General features: G+C 38.9%; 1 protein-coding gene across 1 annotated transcript; it reads left to right on the top strand.

Annotated features, from left to right (window-relative positions):
* The first annotated feature begins 294 nt into the window (after positions 1-294).
* LOC109243466 (strictosidine synthase-like) lies at positions 295-1,605 on the top strand. The gene is made up of 2 exons (XM_019410402.1): positions 295-725; positions 1,536-1,605. Exons 1-2 carry the CDS (start codon positions 295-297, stop codon positions 1,603-1,605), a joined length of 501 nt encoding a protein of 166 aa, XP_019265947.1.
* Positions 1,606-11,088: the final 9,483 nt, after the last annotated feature.

The following is an 11,088-nucleotide window of genomic DNA, read 5'->3' as shown; positions in this document are numbered from 1 at the left end:
TTGATAAAGAGACCATGGATTTAAGTGTGTTTCATATATTATGCTATAAATCCACCCCTGATCTTAGTGAGAAGTGCATGAAATGCACCAATGACAATACGAGTGTGCGACACGTGTCATAACATCAAACACTAAGAAATTAGTTCTCTCTTTTATTCTCCCTTGTCATTCTTTTCTTTTCAAAACGGAAAACCGACATAACTCATTTGAAATGCTGATTCTAAATTCTGACTCTGCCTCTGAGCTATATATTAATATATCTCTATGAAATTGTTATACATTGACATTAACAACATGTCAAAATTTTTTAGAGAGATCACGGAATCCATTCAAAGTGGTGATTCAACAGCAAGGCTAATGAAATATAATCCAACCACAGGGGAAGTCAGTGCAATGTTAAAGAATCTCGCAGGAGCAACAGGAGTGGCATGTAGCAAAGATGGCAAATTTGTTCTAGTTGCCGAATACATTGGCAAGAGAATCCAGAAGTATTGGCTACAACGTAAAAAGGCAGGCAAAGCTGAAACCATTATAAAATTTACTGGATACCCTGTGAAGGTGAAGAGAAATAATGAGGGAAACTTTTGGGTGGCACTCAACTCTCAAAAGGAGGATAGCAGTTTACCACAGGGCATTAAAATTGATTGCAATGGGGAAGTGCTTGACTCTGTTGATTTGAGAAGAGAATATAATGACCAGTATATTACTACTGTGCAGGAACACAAGTATAAGTTATACATTGCTTCTCCTTTTGAGAATTATGTTGGTGTATACAACATAGAATCTTGAACTTGATACTTTTATGGAGTAATTCAATATTGTGTCAAGACTTGCTCCTAAATTGTATATGTAAGTGCTATTTGTGTATAAAGCTAAGGTTTTATATTTTATAAAGTTATACATTCTTAAGAGTTTAATTAATATTCATTGACGATGTAAAAGAATTTACACCATTAGGCCACCTTTATATGCTGTAGTTAGTATTTTGCCGTAAAAATTGCACGGGGCGTCCTATTTGATCGCCCCGATTTAACCTATACCCATTTTTTTAAAAACTTTTAACTTGTACCCACTTTTTAAACAACTTCAGCTCCTTTCTCCTCCTCCTTCTCCTCCTTCGTTTTCTTCTTCTTCTTCTTCTTCTTCTTCTTCTTCTTCTTCTTTTTTTTCCAGTTATTAGTTTAAGATGCTTTTTGAGGTTTGTGGAGTTCAATAACGTCAAGAAGTCCTGATTAAAAAGCTTTGCTATTGTTTAAGTAGGATGCATGGAAATGCATTTTGCCTATATGCGTCCAACAGACAACATCTAAATCCATAATCATTTAAGAGATGGGTTTCAAAAATAACTGCAAAAAGGCAACATACATCTACTTAATTGTGCTAGTAATCAATAAGAAAATACAAATTTATGCATCAATATCCTGTGCACCCTTTTGAGAATTGAATATTAAAAAACAGAATCAAGCATTAAATTTTACTGAATGAGACTTTCTGTCCTTCGTTTCTGTTCCAATTGTTTTCATTGTTATGTGCAGGAAATTGGCTGACCTTGATTATCATAGAAGTGCCAAGAAATGTAAAGAGCTGAAGTTTTTGTCTTTGTAACTGGGGAACTTCAGCTCTAGAGCTGAAGTTTTTGTCTTTGTAACTGAGACACTTCAGCTCTAGAGCTGAAGTTCTTGTGTTGTAACTGGGAAACTTCAGCATCCTACTGTGTTACAACACAAAAACTTCAACTCTAGAGCTGAAGTTTCCCAGTTACAAAGACAAAAACTTCAGCGTTCTTCAGCTCTAGCGCTGAACTTCAGGCCCGACTACTAGAATGCTGAAGTTTTGCGTGATTGCCTTTGCTACTTCAGCCCCGTATGCTGAAGTTATGCGAAAAAGCGGGTACGCTTGCAATTTTTTTTGCAAAGCGGGCACAAGTTAAAACGTGGCACAAAAAACGGGTATAGATGCAAATGCCCTTATTTTCAAGGAAATTTTACCTCCTATAGCAATGGTTGATACCTGTGAGCATGTGATTTTTGCCCTAAGCAAATTAATTCCAAAAGTTTCAAATAATTGGTTTCCTTATTATTTTACAATTTTTTGTGATTTTTTGTTAAAATTTTGTGTTAATTGGTTGTATTTTTCATATGAAAATCAGAAAATATGCACACGCATTTAGGGATTTAATTTCATAATTTTAGTATTAATTAGGTATTAATTAGATTTAGAATAAAGTTTAAAGAAAAATTGCAAAAATAGTCTTGTTGCACTCTTAATTGTTAATGGTTGCGTTTTATTTCTAAATAGAGTTTTAAGTAATTTTAGGAGTTTAAATAGTTTAATTGAGTCTTTGTTTTGTTTTAGCATTTTTTATAAAATTAAGAAAAAATAAATAAATACAAAAATACAAAAAAAAATATACAAAATAAAATACAAAAGAAAAGGCAAAGAAGGCTGCCAAAATTGGGCCCAAATGGCTGAGCCCAAATAAAATAGGCACCAACCCGTTCAAATTTGGCCCAGTCTCACCCGGTCCAGTCCCCAGATCACCTGAAACGACGTCGTTTGGTCTTGTTCAATCAGGACCGTCGAGGTTCCTTGATCGGACGGTCCTGAAGCCCACGACATTTAATATATAAATGTCTGAATATAACCACCCCCCCTCAGAACCCCCACCCTCACCGTCTCTCAAACTTTACCCCTGTAACGCCACCGCCGTCCACCGTAACACCACCCTTCTCCGTCGTGCCTCCGCCGTCCGCCGCCGGCCGGAAATCGCCTCCGCCGGCGGCGAAGCTCCAAATCACTCAAAAATTACACCCCTCAATCCTCTCATCCTCCTCTTTCCAACCCCCAACCTAGTTTCCCTCAAATCGTAACCAAAATGCTCGAATATGAGATCGAAATTTCCGGCCAGGATACCACCTTTCCCAAACCCCACCAAATTTACACCATAAGACCACCACGACCTCCTCTATCAAACCCCTAAGGTCCTGATCCTCAAACATGGCCGGAACTTCTCGAATATGGATTTGAAGTTTTCCGGCCAAAACCCTAATTGCCCCAAACCTCCCCAGATTAATACTACGTGATCCTTTCGTCTTCCTCATGAGGAGTTCAGTGTCAGTGGTGGTCAAATATCACCGGATTGGTTCAAATGTCAGATCGGAGAGTGGCAGAGTCTCGAGCCGTCAGTTGAGTTTGGTTTTTCTTTCTTTATTTTTGATTAATTCGTTTCCTGTTCTCATATTTGTTAAATCTCTATTCCAATACACATTTAATTTCCATCAATTTCTTGTTTTGATTTTTGCGCCTGGTTATTAGTCTGTTTTGATCTTGGTTAGCTATGTGTTAGTGTAATTTCAGCAGAATAAAATTTATTAAGTAAGAATTCCTTTCTTCTAGTTTTCTATTAGGGTTCTCAATTCTTCCTTGTTTCATGTTATTAGTTTAGAAATTTTGATTAGTTCTAAGTCTGCATTTCTGATTTGCTGGTTAATTTGGGCTAGTTTAAGTCTTGATACTGATTTTACGATAGTCAATTGACTAGTAGTTCCATTAGTTAGTTTGGATCCGGCCTTGAAATTGATCTTGGCTACAACTGTTTTTAAATTTGCTGAGTAATTGTTTAACTGTGGATTAAATTAAGAGGGTTTGGGTAGCCAGTAATTCTAAGGGGATTTCAGGGGTAGCTTGGGTATGGAAAAGGGTAGTTTTATTAGGAATAGTAGTTTTAAAAGTAGGGAAAGGGTAGTATAGAGATTGTAATAGGTGTAGGACTTTCTAGAATAGACTTTAGTATAGTTTTCAATAAAATAGGTGTTGTTGCTTGAGTAATAAGTTAAAAAATGAGGGACTGAAAACTAAATAAGAGAGGGACTAAAGAGAAAAACAAAAATCTGAAAAAAAAAAGCTTTAGATTTTGCCTATAAAAGGCACACACATTTGCCTTGTTTAGCAAGTTTTTGGACCTTTGAAAATTCCCTGAAATTTGGAGAGATCTCTGAAAACCTTCCCAGAACTTGCCAGCCTTTAGTTCTGAAGTTCTGAATTTCAAAGTCGAAAACCTTCTTTTAAAAAAAAAACATACAAAATCCAGTAAACTGTTACATTGATTTTGTTGGAAATTTAGTTTTGAGTTCTAGTGCTACTTTTGAATAAACTAGAGGTCAAATGGGTGTGATTTGGTTTGATCTGTTGCTGTTAAATTCTGGATACTCTTCTGTGGGTAGTGTGACATCGTCTTGATCCTGAGCTTGTTTATTTTGCTGCTGTTAACACTGCTGATTGTCTTCTGCTGCTGCTGATTTTGTCTTCTTTTTCACTTTGTCTTAATTCCCAGGTACACATCGTGTAAATTCCAATTTGCAGAAATGAAATGAAGTGCAACATGATCCTGTATTGATTTTGTATTGTTGTTTCATGTAATTTTTCATAAATTTCAGTAGATTATGGTTTGTAACTAAATTGGACTGTTTTGACTCATACTGGACTACTAAACTAATTTGATTTCCCTTTCATGATTATATAAGTATTGTGTCTAGACATAACAGGTTCAGTTTAGTTAAGTTTGACGCCTTAAATCCCCTTGTGTAATTCAAAAGCAGATGCAATATGAGCCGTAACTGTTGAACGTGGACTGGTTTTGCCATTAAAGTCCATCTGGACTAGTTTGAATGTTAAATTAAACAAAGTAGATTTTAGTAGAACAGGTCGACAAAATCGTTGATGTGTAAACAGTTAATTTGGATTCAGAATCAGTATTACACAATCCAATCTGGAATTGGCTTCTAATCTGGGCTCTTATCTTTGGGCTAAACTCAACAGTAGATCCGACAGAAATTCGAAGCCTTGTAGTTAAAGTTTAATATGGCTTTCAATTGATAATTAGAGGCCCAAAACTGACTTGCAATCGTGGCCCAAACTCTGAATGAGCAGCATTAACAAAACCAAAGCTGCATGTCGGGCTGATGTGCAAAGCCCAAATTGTTAAGTCTAAAAGTCTTTAAAACTACATTAGAACATGGAAATTAACTCACAAATATAAATTTGGGTTTCAAATTAGGTGGCGGGTTCAAATTAAGAGGGTTTTCCCTTTTGTTTGAATTCGGACTTGAGTTTGAGGCCCGAGTTCATAAATGCGAATCAATTAGGGCCCTTTTAGAGACAATGCTGTAATAAAAAATCATAGTTTCTTTTAGGATGGTCTTTAACCAAAATATGAGACGAGCCTCGCCGCACCAAACATATAAATCACGGGGCCCTCATTAAATGCTTTATAAAATCTTAGAGAATCGGGACATGCCATTTAGTGAATTTTCATGGCTTCCCACGAAGTTAATAAGACGCTAACTACTTTAGGCGCGCTTTTGATGATATTATTTTCCTAAATTCGGGAGTGCATTTCATGCAACCCAAATCTAAATCCCAAAACGTTGAATAAGAGGTGTTGAGGATCCGGGTGCATTTCATGCGACGTGATCCAAAAACACGCTCTTAAACGGCGTTCACTTCCGTAAAAAGTAAATAAAAGCGGTAAATAATTTATAAAATTGCACTATAGGTTTGAATATGTATAAAATTAGAATTTTAGCCATTTATAATAATTTAAGCGACCGTGCTAGAACCACGGGATTCGGGGGTGCCTAACACCTTCCCTCGGGTCAACAGAATTCCTTATTCAGAATTTCTGGTTCGCAGGCTCCAATTGGGAAGTCGAATTTTTCCTCGATTTGGGATTTAAATTAAACCGGTGACTTGGGACACCAAAAGCCAATCTTATCCCAAGTGGCGACTCTAAGAAATAAATAAATAATCCCATTTTCGAATAATGTCACTTTAAATGGAAAAACTCCCTTATACATTTATCCTTCGGGGTAGGTGTGTAAAAAGGAGGTGTGACAGCACTTCCTAGTTTGGATCATATGAGTTTGAGTCACTGATGGTTTTACCCCTAGGAGATGCACTTCCTGGTCTAAGTCTTCCAAATTATATTTTGCTTAGGAGATGCACTTCCTAAATTGAGATTTTCCCCTAGGAGACGCACTTCCTAGTCTGGTTCATTTAAGTTCATTCATAGGAGGCGCACTTCCTAAATTGAGAATTCATTCATAGGAGACACACTTCCTAGTTTGAGTCATTGAAGTTTCACCCATAGGAGACGCACTTCCTAAATTGAGAATTCATTCATAGGAGATGCACTTCCTAAATTGATAGTTCATTCATAGGAGACGCACTTCCTAGTTTGAGTCATTGAAGTTTCACCCATAGGAGACGCACTTCCTAAGTTTATTTTCACCCAAAGGAGACGTACCTCCTAAATTGATAGTTCATTCATAGGAGATACACTTCCCAGTTTGAGTCATTGAAGTTTCACCCATAGGAGACGCACTTCCTAAATTGAGAGTTCATTCATAGGAGATGCACTTCCTACTCTGGCTTTTTCAGGTTATATTTTATTTTAGGAGACGCACTTCCTAGTTTGAGTCATTTATGTTCGGCCCTAGGAGACGCACTTCCTAGTCTGGTTCATTGATGTTTTACCTGTAGGAGATGCACTTCCTAATCAAGGTCTTTCAAGTTATTCTTTTAGGAGACGCACTTCCTAAATTGAGAGTTCATTTGTAGGAGACACACTTCCTAATCTTGGTCATTTAAATTTACCCCTAGGAGACGCACTTCCTAGTTTGAGTCATTTAAGTTCAGCCCTAGGAGACGCACTTCCTAGTCTGGTTCATTGAAGTTTTACCTGTAGGAGACTCACTTCCTAATCAAGGTCTTTCAAGTTATTTTTTTAGGAGACACACTTCCTAAATTGAGAGTTCATTCATAGGAGATGCACTTCCTAGTTTTAGTCACTGAAGTTTTCACCCTTAGGAGACGCACTTCCTAGACTTGGTCATTTAAATGCACCCCTAGGAGATGCACTTCCTAGTTTGGTTCATTCAGGTTTTATTTTAGCAGACGCATTTGCTAGTCAAAGTTTCTTGGTTTTACTCGTAGGAGACGCATATCCTAGTCTAGTCTTTAGTTTACTCTCATCATTGAATTAGTAGTATAAGTGGTTTACAATTTTGCTAACAACTCACAAATCTTCCTAGTGCAAACTGGGGCAGGAAATTTCGTTTGTTTTGTTTGTTTTGATTGCAGGAACCCACATGGAAAACAAGGGAACACAGAAAGTTTCGGCAATCAGGCGCCCACCTGGAGAACAAGGGAAGACAGTTCAAGTTTCAAGGGAAAGCAATGTGCAAAGGAAGACGGTTCAGGTTCAGCAATCAAGCACCAACTTGGAAAACAAAGGGAATACATTCAAGTTTCGGCAATCAGGAGCCCACCTGGAGAACAAGGGAGTACAGTTCAAGTTTTAGCTTTCAAATTCTTACTGATATTTGGTAACATGATGTAGTTTACAATCACATATGTGCCCAGCCACCAAACTGGGGCAGAAAGTTTTCTTTGTTTTGTTGAAGTCAGGAGGTCGCCTGGAGAACAAGGGAATACATCCAAGTCAGCAGTCAGGAGCCCGCCTGGAGAACAAGGGAGCACATTTCAAAGTCAGCAGTCAGGAGCCCGCCTGGAGAACAAGGGAGCACATTTCAAGTCAGCAGTCAGGACGCCGCTAGGAGACAGGATCTACGATTCAAGTTAGCGAGTCAGGACGCCGACCTGGAGAGTAGGAGTACGATTACGAGTTTAAGCGTAAGTCGAGAACGCCGTCGACGACGAGGACGAGGTAATACGATTCAAGTTAGCTAAGTCAGAGTCCGCGAGAACGNGACGAGTGGAAATCGAATTCGACGTTAAGCGTAGTCGAAGCGCCTAGCCGGAAAGTCGTCGGGAATAGGAACTTCGAAGTTCAACGTGTACAGGCACGGCTAGCGAAGCAGGGATACGNTACGGTCAAGTCAAGTCTACGGATCCGATCCGGAAGCGGCAAGCGTAGATACGATTCGATTGGCTAAGCAGGTCACCGTGTCCGAGCGTAACGCGATAGGGTCAACTGTTCGAAAGGGTTCACGTAACGGGTCCAACGGGGTACTCCCGGGTAACGTACGGGTACGAAACGGTACGCGGTTTAAAACGGGACCGTTTAAACGTACGTACGTACGTACGTACGTACGTACGACGTACGTACGTACGTACGTACGTACGACGTACGTACGTACGTACGTACGTACGTACGTACGTACGTACGTACGTACGACGTACGACCGACGTACGACGTACGTACGTACGTACGTACGTACGTACGTACGTACGTACGACGTACGACGACGACGTACGTACGTACGGTACGAGCGAACGGTACACGTATACACGTACACGAAGACACGGAGACCCGCGACGAGAGCGAATCGGAATATATACGACTAGACACGCGACGACCGACACGGAAGCAGGAAGTCAATTCAACGTTAGACAGTCACGGAGCCCGACCTGGAACGCACGGGAGTACAGTCAAGTTCAGCAGTCAGGCGCCCACCTGGAGAGCACGGGAATACAGTTCAAGTTTTTGGCAGTCAGGCGTCCACCTGGAGAAAAGGAAAGCATCTCAAAGTACAATTCGAGTTCGGCAATCAAGCGTCCACCTGAAGAAAGGGAAAGCATCTCAGATTACAATTCAAGTCAACATCAAAAGAAGCTCGCGGCAAATATGCGAGTCAATAGTCCGAGGTGATCAACAGAAGTTAGTCACAATAAAGAAAAAAGGGAGAAGGGCAAGAAGTTAATCCATATGTAGAAGTTGATGGAAGATGTGGGCTGCTTAAGACATGACTGAAGTCACACACATGGTGTGGTGTCGGGGTTTGATCCGAAAAGCTGAAGAAGGATGAACTAGCACCTGCAACTAGCAAGCGCCAAGGTTCAAATCTAAAGTCTGCATGAAGAACCATTCAAGACTCAAGATCAAGCTACAGAAGACTTATAGATAGGAATCTTGTAACTCATAGTTGTCAGGATTAGTTAGTCTTTTTCATTTTTTGATTTTGATGTAATAACAGGACCGCGGACCGGAACCTCGACGGAACGGCACCTCGACTGGCTCTTCACCTCGGCGTACTCCCTCATCTCACCCACTTCTGAACTACACTGACCTGATTCCTTTATAGCCAAGGATATGTAGGCAACCTCGGAAGCAGGGTGCGGTCAAATCTTTCAAAAATGCTTCCCACGGAGTATCCAAACGGGCAAAAATCGCTCGTATCCGCTCACTTTATCTTTGCACGAAAACTCTTTGTGTTTCCGATCAAAGAGGGGCAGCTGTGAGCACATGATTTTTGCCCTATATGAATTACTCCCATAAAATATCAGAAAATAATTTTCCCAATTTTTGCAATTTAATAGGAATTTTCGTAGAATTTTGTTAATTATTTGCATTATTTTGCATATTTAATTAAAAAATAAAAAAAATACCAAAAAAATATCATGCATTGCATTTAGATTTTGTTCACATTTTATGATTAATTAATTAGTTAGTTGCTTTATTAAAAAATAAAAATCACAAAAAATGGCTCACTTTTACATTCTTAGCTTTAAATTTTGGGTTATTAAGTTTTCTCTTTTAATTTAGGATCAACTAATTTTTATAAATATTATGGTTAAATAATCAGTTCAATTTTACAATTTGAATTAATTTAGGAATTTAATTTAGGTTATTACTTAATTAAATAAAGAAAAGAAAACAAAAGATATAAAAATCGAAAAAAAAAGGTTGGTTTTAATTTGTTGTGCCAAACACTTTAAAAGCCCAAGTTTTTCCCCAACCCAACCCAAACCGGGTCGACCCGACCCAATACCCAATACCCAACCCTAAGACCTAGACCTATACACAAAATAACGCTGGGGAGGACTCTAAAAAAGCGGGGCAGTTTTTGCTGATACAAGACCCCACCCGCCCAACCTTCATCTTCTCCAGGCCAAGACTTCAAAAGGCTTCAGCGATTTTGCTAAGCTGGAGAGACCTGAGCGACCCCTTCTATTAAGACCTAAGAAGCAACGACACCACCAGAAGTGGCCGGAAACCGGCAACCCTCACACACACACACATACACCACGACGCACAGACGCATAAAAGCCAAGAGACAACTCCAGATTAGGAGCTAATGTCATGGAGTTAGTCAGGTCTGTTTTTGATTTGGTCTGAGCTTTTCGGTGAGCGTCTAGGTCGTCGTTAGTCATTGTTCGTCTCCGGTTCTGTCCGTGGTCGCCGGTTTGGGATATGTTTTGTTGAGGTCGGGTTCAAGGATTCGTTTGTTTCTCGTCATTGGTTCATCATCAGCCTTTCTCCGTTGTTTCAAAATTCATTTTGGAGGTTTTGTATTGAATCAAGTATGGGAAAGGACTACGGCTAAAGATTCTCTTAAAGGTTCAGTTTCATATTTTAAATTTCCTTCTGTTTTTGATAAATTTTCTTGTTTGATGAATACTTTCGACTGATTCATTACCCATTTGCCAATATTTCCCTCCCCTTTTGTTTTACATGTGAATGGATTATTTTACTTATTTTGTGGTTTTGTTGTGGTTAGTGACGTTGAGTGCCCAAATGTCGTGTGAATGACTGTTTATTATTAATCTGTGTGATGCTATGGAGTAATTGCACACAGAACCGAATTAAAGTGTCATTGCCATATTTTGAAATTGTTATGGTATTTTTATGGTAAAATAAAAAATAAAAAAACAAGAATGTATTTCTACTTTATTTGTTTGGATCAATAGTAGCATACTTAGGCCGTTAATATTCATAAACATCCGTAGTTTGCTTTAGTTGAGTACAATCCTTTGAAATTAGAATCGAGGTGTGCCATTTAGTTGAGTTTTCCATGGCCCTCGCAAAGTTAAAAATGCATAGTTGCTTTAGGCGCGTTATTTTAATAATTTACCTTCCTAAACTCGGGTGCACATTTATGTGACCCAAATCCAAATCTCAACAATGTTAGATAAAATGTGTCGAGGATCGCGGGTGCATTTATATGACGCGGTTGAAGACACGTTTTACATAACGTTGAAATCTTCCTAAAAACATATAATTAAATAAAAGCGGCTATAAAGTTAAAATTGAACCGTGGGTTAAAACATGTACTAAAATCAGATAAT

This window comes from Nicotiana attenuata, unplaced genomic scaffold (assembly GCF_001879085.1).
Source record: "Nicotiana attenuata strain UT unplaced genomic scaffold, NIATTr2, whole genome shotgun sequence".
NCBI lineage: Eukaryota > Viridiplantae > Streptophyta > Magnoliopsida > Solanales > Solanaceae > Nicotiana > Nicotiana attenuata.
This window is presented reverse-complemented; position numbering and strand designations above follow the sequence as displayed.